This window comes from Myotis brandtii, unplaced genomic scaffold (assembly GCF_000412655.1).
Source record: "Myotis brandtii unplaced genomic scaffold, ASM41265v1 scaffold365, whole genome shotgun sequence".
Classification (NCBI taxonomy): Eukaryota; Metazoa; Chordata; class Mammalia; order Chiroptera; family Vespertilionidae; genus Myotis; species Myotis brandtii.
In genome coordinates, this window is record NW_005364031.1 from 70,812 (window position 1) to 94,340 (window position 23,529).

The window sequence follows — 23,529 nt, forward strand, 5'->3', positions numbered from 1 at the left end:
CAGGTGGGGCTGAGGGGACTGGGGGACTCCAGCTGGATGAGGCACATGGTGTCTGCCGCCCCCCTGCGGGGCTGAGGGGACTGGGCGCTCTCATCTTGTGGCTGTGGGTGCCATCATCTTTGAGGGCGAGGCAGTCAATTAGCATATTCCCTCCTTATTGGCTGTGGGCACCACCATCTTTACGACAGCATGAGGTTCAATTAGCATATTCCCTCTTTATTAGATAGGATGCTATATAGATACTAAATAGTGTTTTTGTTACACAGGAAAATTCTTGTGATAATGTTAAGTGAAAAAAGCAAGATATAATGTTAAATATACAAAGTGATCACATTATCCTAAAAATTACACAAAAGTAAGAATAAAATATATAAAAATGTTAGCGAGTGTTACTAGGTGATAAGATTATGGCTATTTTAATGTTATCCTTTATAGTTTTACATATTTTCTGCAATGAGCATGGGTTACATTCACATTCAGAAAAAGTAAACATTAAACAAATTGGAAAAAGAAAGACCAAAAATATTACAAGTAGAAACTGGTGAGTTTTTATGACTGCAACAACTATTTTCTACTACTCATATCTCCATCTACAAAGACATAAAAACACATGAGGATGGCTTTGTGTTTTAACGTGTGTGCGTGTGTGTATGTGTGTGTGCGTGTGTGTGTGTGCGCGCGCGCAGAGCTGACCAGCCTTAGCAGAAGCTCAGCTGAGATTCCTGAGCAGTGGACTGAGGTACCAGGTCACCTGCTTCTAACCCCTACTGGTCTCCAGGGAGCAGCTGGGAACTGGCAGGGAGTCTGCTTCCTGGGCTGCCGCACACATCGCGAGCCCTCCCCCTCTTAGCTGGGCTGGCTCCTTGCCTGGCCAGCAAACGTCTGAGGAAAACCGCAGGGCCATTTGTGACCAAGACTGGTTCTCACTGAACCTGGTAGGTTCTCAGGAACACTGCACTCTACACAGGAAAACAATGTGAAGGCAGGATCCAGCTCCCTCCTCCTCCCAACCCTGCCCATGTTTGTTTCAGCTGGGTAAAAGTAACTCTGACCAACATCCTTACAAGAACTACTTACCACTTACGCCTAGTTAGCACAATCATGATTATGCATATCATTAAATATGAGCCAGATCTGTTGTGTTGTTCATTGTATTTGATTACCACAGCAATCTAGACTGTAATCAGGGTACATTCAGCTTCCATGGCTATTTCAAGGTCATTCACTTTACAGTTTAAAAATAACTTTAGGGAAATAATCTTAGGAAACATGGCCTATTTCTAAAGCCGAATGGCAGTGTTTGATGATGATGATGATGATGATGATGATGATGATGATAGCAGCTACATTTATCCAGGGTTTACCAGGGGAAACCTAATTATTTCTTTCTCACTACAGTCCTGTGAAGATTCACTTTCCGGCTTTCATAACAGAAGGCACTGTGTTTGCATGTGTACTAGTATGTATAACAGAGTTAACAGAGAATCTAAACTGAGTTAGCAAAGGATTTTCAGACAGTGGAAGACAGAAATGGCGAGACGGAGACTGTCACGGAAGAGGAGGTTATATAAAGCAGGTCACAGTGAGTAAAGAGGAAGATGAACAAAACCTTCAAGTAATCAATGATTGGATGAAGACATAAATTCAACATAAACAGACAACTTGGTATCTTAATAAGATAAACAAACTAGTTCATACACATTCACCCTTTCAGCAAATTTATAATTATGTGGAATTGTTTCTATGTGCATTCACTCTGTATGACACCCATTCAGCAAATTTATAATTATGTGGAATTGTTTCTATGTCTGGTAACACAATCAACTTTCCCCACTCCTTATTTATTTTATGATTCTAAGTGTAAAAAACTATTTTCTAAGAATGTAAGACCTTAATAGTAAACAGGCAATGCTGTTTGCTTAGTTTTAAAATTCCCTGCTACTCACAATAAAAAATAATCAAAAAGAATATTGTTGAAGGGATCATTTTGTAAGTTATGTAAATGTCTAACCACTATGCAACCACCTGAAACTATGTTTAAGGTAAACTGTAATTGAATAATAAGAATAAAAGTATATTTTAAAAGCAACAACCCAGTAGTTATATCCTATAATGAAGAAGATAATAGAACTGTTGTTAACATGAGATATTTGGAGTTCAATGATCCTATCAGTCTGTCCCAAGTATATAAGACATTATAGTATGATGACAGATTTTCAGTAGAGAAACTCCAGGAATCAGTTAGGCTGAAGTTCAAATTCTAGTTCCAGCCCTTATTGACAGTGTGAGCAAAGATTAGAAACATAACCAGTGTAAACCTCAGTTTTCCCATCCTTAAAGTGGGGGTAGTAACTCCTGCCGCATGGAGTAGAGAAGAATTAAATGATATAATACGTGCAATGAGATTCTTAGCATAATGTCAGGAATTTACGCAATAATTATTTGTTATTATTACTATTGCATGCTAAATGGTATATTTATTTACAGATCTCAGTCATTTAAAACAAAAGTATTAAAATCAAATAAGTAAATGCAAAATGTCTCAAAGGTTCTGAAAGAGAAGCATGGCTTGATTTTTAGCCTTTAAGAATGTCTTACTTACCCATAAATACAAGAGATGTCAATCACCACATCAATCATATCACAGCAGAGCTCATAGGTTTGCATATCTACTGGGGTGCTATCAGTTGCAATATAAATTTTACTGACCACATCAAATAGAAATGCCTTTTCAATTCCAGAATTCTGAAACAAAAAGAAGATGCTGACTTAAAGCAACAGCTGATTTCAAACCAGGTCATGGTTCTATAAAACTATATGCCATCTTCTATGTGAAAAATAAACAAGCAAAAATTAAGTTACTATAATTGTAGGTTGTTCCATGTTATTACAATTTAAACCTCATTGTCATATACTTCTTTATAATGGACTTGCATAGAAAATGAAAAGTGGAATTAATTATCCAAATTATTTTCTGTAGGCAAACAAACTGAGTGGTAGCCAAGTAAAAACACTAATTGTACTGATTTTAAATTTAAAAATAAATTTAAGAAATCTAAACAAGCAAATTCCAAACTGTGCGGTGAGAATTCATGTGCGTACAACCAACAGGTCTGCCTTAATGCTACTCCGCAGAGCTGGACGAGAGCTGGTGGTTTATAGGACTCATTCAGTGTTAACAGTTTATATCTTATCGCCAAACCAACTTTTATATCCTCTACCTCTGGTAAGGCTCTATTAACATTGAATGATTGCCTACAATTTGAATAAACACTCCAATTATATCAGTAAAGTACAGGCATCCATTTTGGGAGTTAAAATTTAAAGGGCCTAAAATAATCTCTGGATCAACCTCCAAAAGTACATACTTTGTGACCTTGAAATGCTGCTGTAAAAGTAAGCAGAAATAAGATCGTTTTCATTCTTGCAATGTTATTCTTAAATTCTGCAAGTGACGCTCACAGGATGATATTATTTACTTACAGAGATAAAGATGTTTAGCAAGTTCTCCAGGGTGGGGAGTTGTGGAATTAGTTTCTGAACCACTTTGCTAAAAGCTTCAAATATTGAATGATCATATATGCTTGTCAGATAAAAGCTGAAAGAGGAAACAATATTTCATCACATTTTCCCCTTGACTGGGGAATAGACTGCTTAGGCTGTCATAACACCAGTACTTGCCTTCTGTATCTACACTCCTTACACACACATTCAGAATTTGAAACAGCCTTGGTAAAAACTGAACATGTCTTAACGGGCCATTTCCTCCCACCACCCAAAAAACAAGAACTGTGTCCATTCTCATCTGCTGACTGGCTGGAGTGGAAAGCTTAAAAACACAATGTAGTGCTCACTTCGGCGGCACATACACTAAAATTGGAACGATACAGAGAAGATTAGCATGCCCCTGCGCAAGGATGACATGCAAATTTGTGAAACCTTCCATATTAAAAAAAAAAGCACTGTCTGTGTCCATACCAGCTTCCTTATATTCTGCAAGAGAATGCACACCAGGTCATCTATACACACACCTCATGGGCTAGTAACAGTGACATTATTCATATTGAAGTACCTACGTTTTTCACTTTCCAATTTGTGAAATCAATGATACATGGAGCACCCCACAAAAAATGAAGTGGTTTTCCTGAGTATTTCTATTTGAATTATCTTCAGAGTTAGATACTATCATATTTATCAAGAACTGTAAACTTCAGCTTCAATTAACCTCCTGGATTATGTCCATGGGTTTTACCAGGTATGTTATGTGTTTCCCAAATAGGGGAGGAACCTTAGCTTTGACCACTTATTAAAAAAAGAAATTTATTATTTTTAAACCCCACTGCTTTTCCCAAAGATTAGAATTAGCACATGGAAAGCTTGTTTTACCCAAATACCATTCCAATGTCCACAGTACTAAATAGGGTGAACCACTTGTGGTGACTCTGGACCCCAAATCTGCTTTTTCCGTCCATGACAGTGATCCCTGAGGGGTTTCTGTTCTCACCTGAGGTGAATTTTTTCTAATCCAGCGTCTGCGAGGTCATCGTTTGCCCGCTGATGAATATCTCTTTGGGTTTCAATTTTGTGGTCATCGGACAGACCATCCACTTTATGAATAAACACCTCGAAGTTGATGTCAGTGTTCACTTTGTAGGCCCTGGTCACTGTGAGGTGCAGCCGGGCCAGGGCTTCCATGTAATCGTCCTGGGAACACAGACACAGTCCTGTCAGGGGAGGCGGCTTTGCTTTCTAAACCCTGCTCAGGTGCCTTTCACATAACTCCCCAGCTTTATTGAGGGATGCTTGACAAATAGACATTACATATATTTAAAGTGTACAATAGGAGGCCCTGGCCGGATAGCTCAGTTGGATAGAGCAGAGTCCCCATAAGGCAACCTTGAGGGTTCGATCTCCAATCAGGGCACATACAAGAAGCAACCAATGAACGCATAAATAAGTGGAACAACAAAAGTTATGTTTCTCTCTCCCCGCCTCCTCAAAAAAAAAATCAATAAGTAAAAAAATAAAGTGTGCAATGGGATGTTTTGATAAAAGGCACATGTTGTGAAATGATACCCCCACTCAAGCTAACCTTTCCAGCACCTTGCCTCACAGTGAACCATGTTTTTCCTTCCCATATTCTTTCTTTCTTTTCAATATATTTCTTTATTGATTTCAGAGAGGAAAAGAGAATAAGAGAGATATAGAAACATCAATGATGAGAAAGAATCATTGATCGGCTGCCTCCTGCACACCCCCTAGTGGGGATTGAGCCCACAACCCAGCACACTCCCTACTGGGGATCGACCAGCAACCCAGGCATGTGCCTTTGGCCAGAATCGAACCTGGGACCCTTCAGTCCGCAGGCCGACGCGCTATCTACTGAGCCAAGCAGCTAGGGCTCCACATTCTTTCTTAATTTGGAAATCATCTGGGTACAACGTCCGAAAATATTTTGCAAAAGCCCAATAAAAGCTGGTTTTATAGAATTCAAGATTGAAAATGTAAGTTTTGTTAACAAAGAGATGAAAAAGAAAGGCCAGAAAAACCCAGCTGTAGGCTCTTATGGCTAGCTTGGTGACAGTCATAAAGATCAGAGCTGCAGTTCTGTGAATCGAAAATTCACAAAGGTCACCTAGGACCTCCTTTGGAATACAATTCCTTCCAGATTTTTGAATCTCTTGGTCAACTGTGATGAACAGTTAGAGATGAAAATATGATATGGGTCACTGGGGAAGGAGCCAGGAGGAAAAACTTTTAAGAACCCCTGGTCTAGAGCAGCCAAATTGGGCCCATGCCTGATGTTGTTTGTAAGTCAAGTTTTATTGGAGCACAGCCACACTCATTTGTTTACATAGCATCAAGGGCTGCTTTCATGCTACAATGGCAGCTGAGTCGTTTTCCTCTGTGGAAATGGTATAGCCTGCAAAGCCTGAAATATTTACCATCTGGCCCTTCACAGAATATGATTGCTGATCCATGTCTACAATCATTGCCCCAAGTAAAACAATACTATTTTCCTCCTTCCTACAGATGATACCTATATAATAATATAATAAACACCTATATACTATGTATCTCTTTGCTTAAGAAATCAAACATTAGCCCTGGTCGGTGTGGCTCAGTTGGTTGAGTGTTGTTCCATGCACCAAAAGGTTGCTGGTTCAATTCCTGATCAGGGCACATGCCTGGGTTGCGGGTTCGTTTGCAGGAGGCAGCTTATCAATGTTTCTCTCTTACACAGCGATTTTCTCTCCTCTCTCTCTCTCTCCCTCTTCCTTCTTCTAAAATCAATAAAAAAAATATTTTTTAAAAAAGATATCAAAGATTAGATACTGAAGCCCTGTGTGTTTCTCCCCCTCCTCCCTTCTATTCCATCACTCTACCCCCTACCCTCCAGAGGTAGCACTACCCCAAGTTTAGTGTCTATTCTCACTCATCTCTTGATACATTACTACATACATATCTATCTTTAAACAATATACAGAATTCATTTTCGTTGTTCTAAATTTTATAAAAATATCGTTACATGTATATTATAGTTTGCCTTTTTCACCCAACATTATGTCAGTGAGATTCACCTACATTGAAGTGTATAACTCTTTTTAAAAAATATATATTTTTTATTGATTTCAGAGAGGAGGGGAGAGGGAGAGAAAGATAGAAATATCAATGATGAGAGAGAATTATCGATTGGCTGCCTACAGCACACCCCCCACTGGGGATCAAGCCCACAACTATGACATGTGCCCTGACTAGGAATCAAACTGTGACCTTCTGGTTCATAGACTGATGCTCAACCACTGAGCCATGCCGGCCAGGCCATAACTCCTTCTAACAGCTCTATAAAGTTTCATTGTATGGATGGTCTATAATTTATCATTGTTGATAACTGTTGATGGACATTCAGAATGTTTCCAGACAGTAATAATGTGGACAGTCTCATACATGCATCTTTGTGTCTGTTTGTGAGTTTGGGGGGGCTTACCCTGAAGGCCAACCTGTTGGGTCCTAGGAAGGAAGGAGCACCTTGAATTTGACTAGATAATGTGTAAGAGCACTGGATGCTCCAGTCCCTCACCAACACTCAGTGCTGTCAGATCTCTTAATTATTGCCAACTTGAAGGTATGAGCAGGTCTTATTGTTACAGCAAAGAAAGGAAAGGGATCTGCAGGACAGAATTCAAAGGACTTTTCACCCCTATTCTGACTCCAAACTTGGACCAATACAGGAAGCCAATAAAACAGGGGATGTTCTGGCATTCTAAGTAAATCAAAATATTAAAGATAATAATGAGAAACTGTGAAGAGAGACAAACAGCAAGTGGACTCTTCTCATCCTCACACTCTAAAGAGTCATTTAAAATGAAAGTTGGAATTTGGGGCACTGGGCTAGCAGATTAAGCATTTTGGAAAAATTCTAGATGAATAATTTGTAGCACTTTTTTAAGACCTTAAAGTATCTCAAATAAAAACTAAAGTTATTACTGCATAATTCCACGTATGTGAAATTCTAGAAAAGGCAAACTAGTCTATAGTGACAGAGCACATCAGCAGTCCTGGAGCTGGGGCTCGGGGGACTGGCTGAGGAAGGACACGGAGGAACCCTTTGGGGTGGTAGAAATATTCTACATCCTGATTATGAGCTAGTCACAGGGTGTAGACATTGACCAAACTCACTGAACTGTTCACCTACAGCGAGGGTGTTTTATTATATGTCTATTCACCTCAAAAAAGTGTTACTGCTTATGTCTATAACATAAGGAAGAGGGGAGTTAAAGGGACAGGCCCGTGAGCACAACTAGCCAATGTCAAGAGGGCATTACAGTCGCAAAGGATTAGAAATTGCTACTCTAACCTCCCTGCCAAGTATATAAAATGGCCTGATTACCAACTAACTGATGTGGTAGTATGTAGCTACAAGAATTACAAATGACATTAAAAAGAAGAATATACTTGGTTTATTAGAGCAGAGGGATTGTGGATGATTTTTCCTACTGTGTCTGTTATCCTCTTCTACGACAAAAGTAAAAACTATAATGCCTAGTGTCGATCCAAATTTAAATCTAGGAATTATAGACGTGTGTGTCCCCCAGGCACAGGTGGAATGGCTGCAGGGGGCCGAAGCGGGGCCTGGAGATGTGATGCATCTGTGGGCTCTGCCGGGGGTTGGGGGGGTCATACATCCAGGTCGAGGGAAAGAGCTCTCAATGCTTTCATTCTCTTTTATTTTACAACATTCTGTGAGGACACATTTTCTCCTTGGTGATATAATTATCTGGCAATCCTCTGACTGTGAGGAATTCACAAGCAAAAAATAAAAATATGAGGTGTCCCACCCACAGAGCACTGCTTAGAAATAAAGAAAATGATTGGAGTGCTGCTGAGGTACTTCCCTAACGTGTGCTCCTCTTTCAGTCTTGTAATCACATCCTGCAAAGATTCCCACAAATACAATTTTCACAGCCTGTTTCCAGCAGAAACGTGTATTAGACTCTGAAGCTGCCGACTTAATTACTTTATATATTTTTAGTAAACGACAGCTCTCAACTATGTTTTTCCTAACCTTTTTAAAAAGTATAACTTAAAAAATGAATTTTGCAAGCATCCGTTTACCTTACTCTGTCTTACAGCTAAAAAATAAATAACAACAACAAAAATAAACAAAAAATACATTTACCAACCCAAACTGAAGGTCCATTTCCATGTTCAAGTAGAAATCAAACCAAATTATGGTTGCAATATTTAAAAATAGGTAAGTGTACCTATTTTAGCCCCATTACAACCATCGTACAAACACCTGAGATGGGTTTGTTTTGGAAATTTAAATTCTTGCTAGGGAAGCACAACATGGTATTAAAGTATTTACTTACTAAGCCACTGTCTTGAAATGAGGAATCATCTGGTTGGAATCTACTCACGCATGGGCTGCCACTACCTAGCTCACCAACTACAGACACAGTGGCCGTGTGACTTGGGGGAAATGGGAGTTTATAGGAGACGGATGAGCGTGACATCCCTGGAGCCTCCCCTCCCCTGCGGCAGCGCGGCTCACCAACTACAGAAACAGTGGCCATGCGACTTGGGGGAAATGGAGCTTAGAGGAGACGGATGAGGGTGACATCCCTGGAGCCTCCCCTCCCCTGCGGCAGCGCGGACACACTCTGGCCGCTCCTCTCCAGCTCCAGACTCCCTAATTTATGGTGCTGGCAGATCTGAGGCAGGAAGGCAGGGCTACTGCCAAGGCCACAGATGGGCCAGAAAACAGGTCAGTAAAAGTGGGACAGCCAGGAACGCAGCGACTGACGCAGGCCCCGGACCTGATGCGGCTTCTACAGCACGCACCTCTGGATGGTCCAAGGGAGGAGAGGCACTGCTGTCCCTAGACCAGGCATTGGAATGTAAAGTCTCCCCTCTATACCCCACCACAAAATAAAGAACCCTCTCTAACCATATGGCCAACCTCCCTCACTACAGCAGAAGTACAAAATGCAGTCGCTGGAAACGAAAAGGCTTTAGTTGAGAATTTCATTATTCTATTGAACACCTAGTCCCGTGAACGCTCTCTGGCATGAGCAGTCTTCTCAGAGAATCGTTTTCCAAGCATGGGCTCAGACCCATTATGACTGAGTCTTCACATCCCTTCCCCGCTAACCACACTGGTGCTCCTTCAAGGGCTGGGAGCGCTCGGCCCACCTGTCTCATTGTGGGTCCACAGTTTCACGAAAATGTCTGGACCTGCCCAGCTGGTATGGCTCAGTGGTTGAGCATTGACCTATGATCCAGGAGATCATGGTGCAATTCCTGGTCAGGGCACATGTCTGGGTTGTGGGCTCAATCTCCATTGATGTTTGTATCTCTCTCTCTTTCTCCCTTATTCTCTGAAATCAATAAAAAAAATTTTTTTTTTAAAGTCGGGACCTGAATTTGGGGTTGGTTTAGCGCATTCCTGTAGGACTTGTTGCCTTTTATTCCCCCACAGCTGCAAAAAAGAGTCCTTAGAAGGCCCTGGGGCCGGGCCACACGTCATAGACACTTTCTAAGATACTAGGACATGGAGAGTTTGAAGGGTCTCAAGGTCTCAATCCTGCTGCCTGTACTTTCTTTTTAAAATATATTTGTATTGATTTCAGAGAGGACAGGAAAGGGAGAGAGACAGAAACATCAATCATGAGAGAATCATCGATCGGCTACGTCCTGCATGCCCCCCACTGGGGACTGAGCCGCAACCCAGGCACGTGTCCTGACCAGAATCGAATTGTGACCTCCTGGTTCATAGGTCAACGCTCAACCACTGAGCCACCCCAGCCGGGCTGTACTCCTTCTTATACCGACCTGCCTCAGAGACACCGATGGTCCCACTGCTTTCTTTCCTCATCTCCCCTTTAACATGGGCTCAAGGTACAAAATCCCAGGGTGCCAAAGAGACAATTCAGAAGGCTGGTTTGAATACTGATAAAGTGAGTGACTCTATGCCTGGGTACTAAGTCAAAGGGCTCCCAATTCTTTGCTCTCAGCAAAGTTGAAGAAGAACTAATCAGCATGTCTACTAAAAATAATTTTTTTTGTGATAGAAAACTGGGCAATTTAGGAAATATAACTTAGAAGGAGTGTAAATAATTGAGTGAATGCTATCCCAAAACTCACCCTATCTCTACCCCTACATATTTATGTGAGCAAGCCTTCTCAGTGCTTACATCTATGCAAACAAAAATAGAATCGATGTCAAATCTTGTCTTATTCAAGCATGGACACATGAATTAAGTGGGAAAATATTCATCTTCTTAAGAGAGACAATTATATCTCAAATTTTACTTTTTATATTTTAGTCACCTATAAAATACACAATACTTATGATGTCTTTATCAATTGTGCACTAGCAATAATTACGATAATTTTAATTCAGAAGAAAACATTTCATACTTGGAACTTTAACTTCACGGGAAACCGATTAAAAGGTAAACTTACACACATGTTTTTGTTGCCCAGAACCTGCCGAGAGCATCAGAGGGGGGACCCATACCTGCTGTCTGTGGCCTGTACAGTGGTCCCTCCATCTGTGAGGCTTCCAAGATCTGTGCTTTGCTGAGACGTACACAACTACGCAGCCCCCTAACGTCATCCTGTGGTGGTCAGGGTTGCATGAAGGGAGACTTCTTTGCAAACCCTGAGAGCCCCAACTGAGAAATGCCGGTTTGGTAGAGAGGCCTATTCTCAAGTCTAAAAACCAAACCCCAAACCGAAACGATCACGAAGGAAATTGTTTAGCCCCAGGGGAACGACTGCCTATGTGGGGGAGAGGGCCTGCTGTCCCACCGTACCCAAGACCGGCTTTACCTGGGAGTCTATGACAAATATCAGGGCTCCTGTTCCCCGGAAGATCATCTCATAGTCAAATGTAGGGTCAAAAAAGTCAATCTGTCCTGGGAAGTCCCAAATCTGAAAATTCACAAAGGAGCTGTTGGAAACATCTTCCCGGCAGATCTTGTTCGTGCTCTCCAAGAACAGTGTTTCGTTGGGAGACATTTTGTGAAAGACGACTTTCTGAATCGATGACTTGCCGCTTCTCCTCAGGCCCATGAGCAGGATCCTCGGCTTCACCTCAGTGCTGAAGGGATCGCTGAAGTCCAGGACTGCAGAAAACCACAAAACAAAAATGAGGGCGAGCCGCTTTCACAGCGGTTAATTCGACGAGTTTCACTTCCACCTCAGATGTGATTTATGATTCACAGACAATTCGACTTTTCCAAATATGGGGAGTGCTAACTACATCACCCCACTCATTGAGGGGCCAGCTTTTGGTAAGTGCAAAACACTGAAAAAATGCTATTTCACTACCTCTCATAGCATCCTGGGGGGAGGGCAGTGAGGGGTGGGGAGAAAACCTGTACAATTCCACGTCACCAGCAAGGAATCTAGAGGGTGAAGAGTAGAGGTTTCCTGGAGCCAACTGCCCGGGAAAAGAATCTGGTGTTAGCATTCCAAAGCAATGCCCTTCATCGGGGTCTCTATGAGCTAAAGAGATGCTTGTTTATTTACCATCAGAGAAATACTCATTACAACCACTATGAGATGCCACTCCACACCCACGAAGATGGCTACAATAAAAAAGTCAGATAATAGTAAGTGTTGGTGAGGATGTGGATAAACTGGCACCCTCCAACACCGCTGGTGAGAATGTAAAATGGCGTGCTTTGAAAAAAGAAAAAAAAGTTTGGCAGTTCCTCAAAAGACTGAGTCACCCTAAGGCCCAGCAATTCCACTTCGAGGAATATATTCAAAAGATATGAAAACTTATGTCCAAGCAAAAACCTGTACATGAATGTTCACAGCAGCAGTATTCATAATAGCCAAAAAGTAGAAACAATACAATGGCCATCAACTGATGATTGGATTAACAGATGTTGTATATAAAAAAGGAACAAAGTACTGATATATGCCACGATATGGGTAAACACTGAAAGTGAAAGAAGCCAGATACAAAAGGTCATGTACTGTTTGATTCCATTTATAAGAAACGTCCAGAATAGATAAATTCAGAAATAAAAGATACTCTGTGGTTGCCAGGGGCTACAGGGAAGAGAAATGGGAAGTGACTGTGAATGGGCATGTGGTTTCTTTGGAGTAATAAAAATGTTCTAGAACTAAATAGGAATGATGATTACATACCCTTGTGAATATATTAAAACCACTCATTTGTATACTTTAAAAGGGCAAATATTATATGTGAAATATATCTCAATTTTGTAAAAACGGCTTCATGAATGACCAAAATAAATAAAATAATACATAATAATGAAGCTTGGAGAAAGGTCAAGAAAGGAAACCAACATTTTAAGAAAAAAGGCAGAATATAGGCAAATATGGAGATCTAAATATATTAAATTATTTTTCCAAATTTCTATTTGGTTTCCTTCTGAACTACTCTTATGTCTTTCTCAGTCCCTTACTCGAATCTAAGCCTACTCAAATAGGGACTGAAAAGTAATCCTTTACTTCCCTATTGTAACTAACATTTTTTCCCCAAACACACCAATACTTGATAATCTTACTTAATTTCACTTATATAATATTTTTATGTTTGAATTTGCAAGAGGTGTAGGTAAACAAAAAAATTTTGAGTAGAACAATGAATAAAGTAAGCAGGTACCGATGTACACAAAAACCACCCTATTATAAGCAACATCTCAGCCCCTCCTACCCAAATACACTTTTCCAGTTCTACTTAATCCAATCCAACAAATTGGTGATGATCTATGACAGAAGCAGTGATAGGGATGTAAATTACCCAAAGGTCACCAGCTTTCTTCTTCATCAGTGATTATATGCTACCCATTTGCAGTATTGGCATTACAAGTCAATCTTAGCAAAACCAGGGCATGAATTAAAAAAGAAAACAGGTCCTGGCCGATTTGCCTCAATGATTAGAGCGCTGGCCCTTAGACCAAAGGATCGAAGGTTCAATTCCCAGTCAAGGGCACATACCTGGTTGCATATTTGATCCCCAGGCCGGTTGGGGTGCATCAGGAGACAACCAATCAATGTGTCTCTCTTACAATGGTATTTCTTTCTCTTTCTTTCTCTCTCTCTCTCTCTCTTTCTAAATAATAAGTGAGGATTAGCAAAACCAAAAAAGGAAAGAATACAGGATTTCCAGTTTCAAAAGTATCAGACTAATAACATGTCACAGTCTTCACCTCTCCATATTAAATCCCTAAAAATAAAAGAGAAAGTATAAACAATTAATAGATGAACAAATAAACATGGATATTTTCAAGCTCAGCTGAGCTTGGAACAAAAGGAAAACTCGAAACTGACAAATTGTTGAAAATTCCCTAAGAAACACAAAGATCAGATTGAAGAGGAACCTGCAGCCAGCCCTTGACATGAATGGAAGGGTTCCGCTGCAGAAGCTAGAACTGGTGGAAGCCCAAACAAGAAGGGGCAGGAAGAAAACCAACAGGGGGTCATTATTTGGAGAATCAAAGTGAGGAGAGCCAAGGAGATAAACTCTGTGCACCACTGCCCATCTACCGAACACCATCCTACACGTACTCTAGAACAGTGGTTCTCAACCTTCCTAACGCCGCAACCCTTTAATACAGTTCCTCATGTTGTGGTGACCCCCAATTTTATTGTTACAAATTGAACATAATTAAAGCATAGTGATTAATCACAAAAACAATATGTAATTATATATGTGTTTTCCGATGGTCTTAGGTGACCCCTGTGAAAGGGTCGTTCGACCCCCAAAGGGGTCACGACCCACAGGTTGAGAACCGCTGCTCTAGAACATTCCAGGTGGGTGCGGTGAACCTAGGAGCTTGGGTGTGAGGGGGAAGGCAGTGCTGGTGATGCTCTGAAATAGGGAGCAACCACATTCCAAATACTTTGACCTCACCTAACTTCCACTACAGTGTGTGTGTGGAGCTCAAGGGGTGAGAGGAGCCCCATCTTCCCTTCAGACACTTTCTCAAAAGAGGAGAGCCAAAACGGTAGCAGAGAGTAGAGGCTCAACAAATGGGAGAATGTACACCTGAAGCTGAGGGCATAATGGAATCAGAGCAAACTTTCAAGATCAGTATAAAATACACAGAGACAAGCCTGGCCGGCTTGGCTCAGTGGATAGAGCGTCAGCCGTAAGTATAAAATACACAGAGACAAGAGAAAATATGACATTCATGAAACAAGGACTATTTTCAAATAAGAGCAGATATGGGAAAGGGCCTTAGAGATCTTGGAAATAAAAATGTAATTCAGGAGGGAAGGGGAATAAATGGATTGAAAAGCAGAATAAACACAGACAAAGAGGGTAATCGTGAAGTAGAAAGTCAAACCCTCTCAGAATACAGGGAGTACAAAGGGATCGTGCACTGGAAGGTGTGAAATGAAAAGTGAAGTGACATCAGAAATAAGACTCAGAAGTCCCACTATGTGCCACAGCAAATCCAAAAGAAGAAAATACAGAATATACGGGAAAGCAATAGTTAACTAAATAATAGATAAGCCTTTCCCAAACTAAGAAAGGATAAAACTCAAAAGGAACCAAGAGAGAAATGTAAACAGAAATAAGCCCACACCTACAATAAGCATAGTAAAACTTCAAAACATTAAGAATAGTAATAAAATCCTGCAAACTATCAGAAGAGGAAAACAATTACCTACAAAGAAATCAGAAAGGCATCAGACTTCTTAACAACACGGGGTACAAGAAGAGAAGGGACTAGAACAGGATCTTTAAAGAACTGAAGGAAAATATCTTTGAACTCAGATTTATATACCCATTGGTGGAGTCCTTGCCCAGAGCCTTAGCCACCAATCAAATGGCATTCAACAAAAACTACAACAATAAAAAGGGTAGAGACTAGAAAATATCAAGAGTACATCATGCATACTAAGAGTAAATATGGCTAGGTTTATTTACTAGTATACTTATGTGGGTGCTGCTTCACAATATAAGTGTATTTTTTATTGTGGACCACAGTTTTAAAAATACGTTTTATAGGCCACTGCTGTTGATCAGGAGAGGTTTCCTGCCTCAGAAAGGGCTACTGACAAAAATCTCCCCTCTTATCTTACTCTCCATCCATTTCCTCGAGTATCTCGGCTTCTGAAACCCTCTGGGGTTTCTCAGAAGGTCTGATTCCACTCTGGGAGTGGGAAGCAGGGAGTTTACATCAGGAAGGTAAACAACCCGCCTCCTGGCCTCCTCGGGAGGTCTAGGCTCTCTCCACCATTTCCCTGAGCATCACCCACTTACTCAAGTTTAATAGGAACCTAAGAAGGGTGAAAAGTGTGACGAGAATGAAGGTTGATTGCTGTGAAAGGGGGGACAAAAAGGGCTAGTACCTAAAAAGGCAATCGGAAAGGAACTACAGGATCTGGGATTAGATGGAACCCCACAGAGGGCTCTTTAAAAGTGTCAGCAGGGCTGGGAGAAAGCGCAGGAGTGAGGTGAAATTTACAAGAGGGCAGTTTGTTCTGTTTCATAAAGGTTCCCTGAAAGTCCGCCAAACATTAGACAGGGCTAAGCCAGGGGCTGTAGACACAAAGAAAAGATTCATCCTTCAGTGATTAGAGGGGAAAATAGACAAGAAAAACTGACAATTGGCTGCTATCTAGGTGTATGGGTTCAGAAAGAGGGTGCCTGGAGATAGAACATCTGAGTCTTAAAGAAGAGGAGGCATGAAAGGAATGAAGGGGCAATAGCACCAGAAAGAGATTTTTGGCACTCCTGGAATTTAGGGAATGTAGTTCAAAGGCAAAAAAAAAAAAAAAAAAAAAAAAAAAAAAGGCTCTGCACTATCCACTGGTTTCCCACAGCATATACACTAAAATCCAAATGCCTCCTGCCTTCAAAAGGCCCCAGGTGGGCTACCCGCATCCGGTGCCTGGCTCATCTTCCCCACTAGCTCCCGAGGCTACAGCCACACAGGCCTTCCAGCGGCAATTTTACCTCCTCTGATGGAATCTAGGCTCCATCACTTCCTAATAACCCTGTGTCTTCTTAATACTTACCACTATAAAAATTATCTTTCTACTTCATGTCTGTCTTCGTGTTTGTTCATTGTCTGTCCCTCTCATACACACACAAAATACAATGTAGAGAAGTAACAGACTAGCTCATGAATGAGATGCTGGGAAGTTTGGATTTTACTCTGAAAGCCATAAAGAAATCACTAAGGCTTTTAAGGGGAGACTAACATGATCAGATTTACACTTAAGTAAGTTCACTCTGGAAACAGAATCCTTAGAGGGAGTCAATGTGTAGCTAGGGATGGGGTTTAGAATAAGTCACTGAGGCATGGAAATTATTTTCAGCTAAAGGCACTTGAGTTCCTGATCCTTTATTTGCCTATAGCAGAGCCTCCCAAAAGAACCCACTTGTCATAAAGCTCCCCAGGAGCAACTCTAATCTCCTGTTAGAAGATTAGAGACTGAGACTGAGCCAAGAAGAGAAGTCTGCTCCACACCCAGACATTTTCCCAAAACTATCTCCCACCTATTCTGCTATGGGCCCATTTATTTTTCCAAAAAGTCATGTTTTTCCATAAGTGCCCTTTCACCAACCCCAAGAACTCAGGCATGGCCTGTGGAAAATGGCAAAAGGAATGGATTCATGAGAAGTTCAAATCAACTCAATTTTATCAGATGACCCATGGGACATGCAGGACCAAGAAAAAAGGCTCTGAGTTCCCAATCTGACAGAGCATTCACCAGGGTGGTAAAAGGAAAGAGGCTATTTGAAGCTGTTGAGTCCGGGCTGCCTGCTGACCTGTGGCTCAGATGAGAAAAGGATCTGGAAGTTCAGAAGGGCCCTAAGACTGAGGTTGCAGACAGGTTTGAAGTGGGAATTCAGGTTGCTAAGACTGTCCATGCATTGTTGGTCTTTTTTGTCCCTGATCTTCTTGGGTGAGTGTGAGGACACATTTGGGTTTTAGCCGTGGCCACCAAGAAAAAGCTCAAGCCAACCTGCTCTTGTCACCCAGCAGTTACCATTACTGACCACCTACCTAGCAGGCAGTGTCATCTCTAAACTTCAAGTTGATAACGTTTGTTCTTTACTGATGTGAAAAACGGAGGCTTCAGGGCTTATCAGAATACTCAATAGTTGTTTGCTGGTTGGGATGACTGAATGAAAGTGACTGAGCAGCATTTGAAGATAAATTAACTGAAAGCTTTAAAAAGAAACTTTATATCTGGCTTTGGCCTAGGCCAGGACCTGGGTATCAAGAGGATGAGTTTTCCGCCTAAGGAAAGTTTATCTACCCTGTCAGGGGCACTGAACATACCTCACCTACTTTGCACTGGGTCCTGTCACTACCAAATTTTCCCAAACAGCCCAGCTTTGTAAGTAGACTGCTGGCGATCCCAGGGAAATACATTCCCGGAGAAACAGTATTATGGGAGGGGTTTCCTAACCCTGCCATTCTGTCTTTAACCCCTGCAGGCCAATTACGTAATCAGTAACTGGCAAAGCCCAGTCGGAAGCCTTTAGGCCTTGGAAATACAAAAAGAAGGGAGAGAAAGATGGATCATGTGCTGGAGTACAAGGCCACCTGGGGGCCAGGCCTGGCTGATCTGTGGGTTGGGAATATCACAACAAAGGAGGAGCTGGACGTCAGGAATTGAAGGGCAATGTACCCCTCCTTATATACTTCTAACAAGGTTGGCCCAGCCTCCCAGAGGTGACACCTTTAAACAGACCCAAAATGGGAAAATAAAACAAAGATTTAATGAAAGAATATCTTACATATCTTCATATTTTCAGGGCCAGAATAACATGGTAGCAAAGAGATGGCAAGTTGAATGGTTTAAAAAGTACTGGGTTAGTGCTAGACTGGGGGTTCAAGTCCCAGCTCTGTCCTTTATCAGCTGTGTGGCCCTCTACATGTCCCCTAGCCCTCGAGTCATTATTTATTCATCTATCAGTCTCTATCAGCATGTGAGTACACACACACACAAAACCCTTCTTTTTCCCCCCACCCCAGCCCAAGCCTAGGTAGGTTAAAGAGAAGGGTTTTTCTGTGGAATGTGACCACAGTGAAAGGCTCACTCAGCCTTAAGGGCAAGTTAGCATTTCTTCCTTATTTGTATTCTGTGGGGTCAACAAAGCCTAAAGGTTCTATTTATTTATGGTTTTAGGAAGAGGCCTCCATTCTATGTGCAACATTATCTATGGGCCTTTGCATTTCTGATCAATGGAACTACTTATACATTCAAGACCCATGGGTTTAGTAAGAAATTCCAACCCAAGTGGAAATTAAATACATGCATAGTAATAGTACCATCAACAAGAGACTGCAACATCATGAAGACTCACTGCCCATCTGATTAACTACACAGTATGGAGAATTAAATGCAAATAAGACATTCTCAAAGGCATAAATGTGATTTTTATTTATATGTGAAGACCAAATCTTTATAAAATCCTCTCACATCACACTGGCAAGTAACTAAAAAGCATGATTCCCTCTACGAATATTTCCTTAAAATATGTATCCAATAACATTTCTAATGTATTCTGCTCTACCAATGTTCCTGCAAAAAGGGAAATTTGTTCTTGTGCACTTTTTTTAAAAAAAAATCACTTTGAGAGTGATCGAGGTTGGTTTTGTGTCGTCCTCTATTTTATACACTGAGACTCCGAGTTGAGTCTGCCCCAGAAGTCCTCAGGAGAAGTCGACCGTTCCCTGTACGCTTTAGACCAGGAGTGAAAAATCTGTGTCTGAGTGTCAGGGCAGTACCAGGGAAAACCACTCTCATAAGAGAGCTTTAAGGCTTTTGCCGAATAGAGAAAATAAAAAGGGGTTAAAAAAAAAAAAGGTAAGGAAGAATAAAGAAGATAGAGAAGAAAAATGAGCAGGAAGTGAAATGTGTCACCAAGAGCTATGGGTGTGGGAGACTGAATAAAGCAAACAGTGAACTCTGAGAGAGACACAGTCGCCAAGGGGCTGAAAATTCAGAGCCACACACACCTTATCCAGAACTTGATGTTTCTGCCTCTTATTTCTATTAGACTACCCTGTGTCGGTTCTAATATTAAAATGGGAGAGATCTCTGATAAGAATAGAGAATCAAGGTTCTATGATACACTAAATCATTGTTTACAAAACATCTGATATAAAACTATGTTCTCTGCTCTGGCTGGTGTTGCTCATGGTTAGAGCATCTGCCGGAGCACCGAAGGGTCCCAGGTTCGATTCCTGGTCAAGGGGACAAACCTAGGTTTTAGGTTCGATCCCTGGCACGAGTGGGGCGTGTGCAGGAGGCAACCAATCACTGTGTCTCTTTCACATGAATTTTTCTCTCTCTCTCTTCCTCCTCCTCCCTTCCACGCTCTCTAAAAATCAATGGAAAAAATATCCTCTGGTGAGGGTTAACTATACACACACACACACACACACACACACACACTCTTTAACTGTATGTATTCAAACAAGCACTGTGCCTAAAGGTGGCCTTGGTTATATCATTTAAAACTATTCTGTATTTACATCTATTCCAACTCTGACATATCTTCATATTTTCAGGGCCAGAAGAAAACCCAAGAGATTAGCTATGGAAGGCTGTAGCAATCCCAACTCCTTTTGGACAAGGCAGAACTATAAGGAAAAGGATTTACATTTTCTACGAATTTGACCCTCTCCTAAAACTCGCTCAGTTCTACACCATGTTGTGGCTGCACTAAAGTCCCCTGGTATCTCTGGCATATCGGGAGAACGATGATCTCTGCTTACTCTCAAGAAACTGCAAGAAGATGAATCCGCTAATAATTTTTAAATCATTTTAAGTGGGAAAAACCTGACACTAATGATTAATAGACATGAATTGCTGGAGTCACAGCATTTACACCCAGCAAGGAAATACCACCTGCTGACCTTGGATTTGTGTGTGTGTGCCTCCAGTAACCACCTGAACTGCCACTTCCTCAGACCCTAAGAGAGTACACAGGCTGCCATGGAAACAAGTCTGCACTCAGCTGGACTTGGGTGAGCAGCTGTCTTAGCCTGGTTTCCCTTAAATATTGGGACTTTGGGGGAAAAACAATTTCACTTTTTTATTACATGTGGTCTTTTAATTGCTTTCCTTATTATTAGTTTTTAAAGCGCAGCAGTTTCCTAAAGATTTAAAGTCCATGTGTCAAAGAACAATCATTACTTTTGATGCAATTGTTTCCAATGGCTTAATTATTTACTGCACGGCAGTTTTATCTGGAGCATGGAAGTTGAAGGCGAGACAGATTCACCTATCTCTGATTAAATACCCTGAAAGGGGCGTTGAGAGGTTCCCAAATACATCCTTAAGAGAACGAAAGTACCAGAGAACACTCCTGGTATTCATGAATCAAGTCTGGAGTGCAAGCCAGGGAAGTGCAATTTAAGTCTCACCTTAGCTGCAGTATGTTTTCAAACCTACAAGACCCTCGGTTTAAAAATAAAATTAGAGGTTCCTTATAAGACTATGGGAAATGAAAATCACACTATCCACCTTCAATCCACTTTCTTTTGCACGGCGATGCTAGTCAGTCCAGCATCCCACCCACCAGGGTAGATTTCTGAACTCATGGAAAAAGCCCCAGGTTTCCACTGAGCTCAGCACTAAACCAAGTCTAGTAAGAAAGTGAAGGGGGAGGAGCATTCATTAGAGACAGGCATTGCTCATTGTTCAAACTGCACCACATCCATCTTTTCTCAGAGTGAGTCCCTCTGCGCCCCCACCGTCCCCCCTCCACCCCTTTTTTAAGTTTGAGGGTAGGTAAATGTAAATTTTACCAAAAATAACACAGGGCTATAATGCAACATGTGTCCAGGTCACATTAGAAATCAAGATGACCCTTTGGTGGCACCTTAAGGTCCCAGGAATGGAAGTCACAACTCTTAACCTCTTCCCTCACCCCAACTCCCAGGAACCATATCAGCTGGCATGACTGTTGTCAGGGACAGTCTTTGCTAGAATTGCTGACCAAGGAGCCTATCTGCGACTCTAGAAAGCAAATGTTCTGACAGAGATTCAGGCCTAAAGCCCCAAATCAAAACCGGGAACACGTGAAAAGAACAGGAGCCTGAAATAATAGAGGAAGTCTTTTGAGAACAGACTACCTATCCACAGCAGGCCCACAGGGAGAAAGGCCTGGCTTCAGTGATGTCTGAGGGAGCAAATTTTCATTTGTGAGTCCTCTTACCACATAAATATACTCAATGTGCTTATTTTATAGCAATATTCCAGGTTGAGCAAAGAACTCACAAGGGAAGATTTTATCAGTGAAGTAATCAAAAGGATCAGTTCTGGATGGGTTTGCCTTGAGGTTAGGTGCCCTGGGGAGCATCCAGGACCTGGGGAAGCCCACCCCCGAGGCAAAGCTTTACTTTCACTTCAATTTCAAGTCCCCAAATCAGTTTTTAAAATGCCCTTTTAAAGGGCTGCAGAATAAACAGGTCCTCTGGCCCCCAGGACAGTATCAAATTACAGGGCTGTTCTTTCCCATACAGTCTCTTTCTCATTTTTCTTTTTCTAGAGTATCACAAATACACCCTATTGTGTGTCTACCATTTCAAATACCTTGCAAATACAACCACATTCTGAATCTCTCAAGTCTCCCAAGAAACTAGGAGGAGCCAACAAATGCAATTTGAATAATAATGAAGTGACAGAACAATTTAATTACCCAAGCTAGCCCTAGGGCAGTGGTTCTCAACCTCGGCTGCACATTAGAATCACCGGGGAATCTGGTGATTCTCCAACAAAAGGGTTGAACGCCTTCATCTACAAAAGTGTAACCACGTGCTCAACTGTGGGACCAATTATGGAGAGTGCAGGAGAGAGAAGTGCACAGGTGCCCACACCAGTTAAAGCAAATGGGGAATGAGCACAAATCCTCCCAGGAGACAGACCACGATGAAAAAGGGTGACTTGGAAAGCTTCTCTCAGTTATCAGGCTCAAGGTTTAGTTCACTTTCTTCCCTTTGATTCACTGAATGCAGCACTTACCATAAACAAAATAATGAAACTGTTCTCCCGACAAAGGCTTTGAACAGGGAATTTAAAATAAGTTCAATGAATTCCAATAAAAGTTCTTCAAAATCAACGGTCACAAAGGTACTTTCATCCCCCACAATTTCTTCAAAGTGCAAATGTTTAAAATTAGTTCCTTCTATGCATGCACACAGCTTCACCTTGATGTTTTGTTTAACAGCCTTCTTCGATTGACCTTTTCAAGTGACCTTACAATAAAGAACTTTTCCCTTGCTTTGGAGAAAAACAAAAAAAGATGAACCTTTCTGGAAGCCTAAAAAAACTCTCAGCTTCCTTAGGCCTTAAGAATTAAATAGAGGACATCCGCTCCTCGCCCCCCCCTCCCCACCCCCACTACACACACAGGCTGAACAATTGCTAAATCCCGCTTCATCAACAGTAAACAGTTGACTTCTGAGTGGCCTGTATTTCCCCACCACGCGCTCTCTCCAGGACAGGCAGTCATGCCCAGGTGGTGACACTGGGCGCAGATAAGGTGTCCTAACAACCGTGTTTGCCTGGATCCGGGAAACCCTCTGCCACTCGGCAACTCGCACATCACCTGGGTGCATCTCCGCGGGTGCCCCTAAGCCGCAGAGGCCCCAGGACCCCTCCCGCGACGACACGGGGCAAGACTGACACCCGCAGCTGCCGACGACCCTGCCAGTCACGTTGCCGCCGGCTGCCTTTTTTAGCCACGACATCTGACCTCAGCTTCAACAGCAGCATTCAGGGAGAGGTCCCAGGGCGAGCCCGGCGGTCCCCTTCCTTCCCCAACCCCCAGATCCTGCTGAGAGCTCGGGTGAGAGGTGGGGGAGGTACCCGCCCTGGAGCGGGCCAGCGAGCGCGCGTTTCCCCAACCCAGACTCTTCCACTCTCTGCTCTCCCCACTGATCCCGGTCCCCCCATCGCCGCTTGCACCCGGGCTCCCCCATTTTGCAGCTTGCCGTCGCTCCTCTGGCGCCCTCCCCACCCCCACCCCGCAACTCCGTTCTCCTGGATTCCCTCCAAGTC

At 42.1% G+C, this 23,529-nt stretch overlaps 1 protein-coding gene across 1 annotated transcript in view; it reads right to left on the minus strand.

Annotated features, from left to right (window-relative positions):
* The window catches only part of RRAGD (Ras-related GTP binding D), a 23,776-nt gene extending 10,210 nt beyond the window's left edge, over positions 1–13,566 (minus strand). Inside the window, exons 1-5 of the mRNA XM_005872082.2 lie at positions 13,486–13,566; positions 11,338–11,633; positions 4,505–4,704; positions 3,484–3,598; positions 2,603–2,745 (exon numbers count right to left, since the gene is read on the minus strand). Coding sequence (XP_005872144.1) covers positions 2,603–2,745; positions 3,484–3,598; positions 4,505–4,704; positions 11,338–11,633; positions 13,486–13,495 — 764 coding nt within the window. The 5' untranslated portion in view covers positions 13,496–13,566. The remainder of the gene's footprint in view (positions 1–2,602; positions 2,746–3,483; positions 3,599–4,504; positions 4,705–11,337; positions 11,634–13,485) is intronic.
* Positions 13,567–23,529: the final 9,963 nt, after the last annotated feature.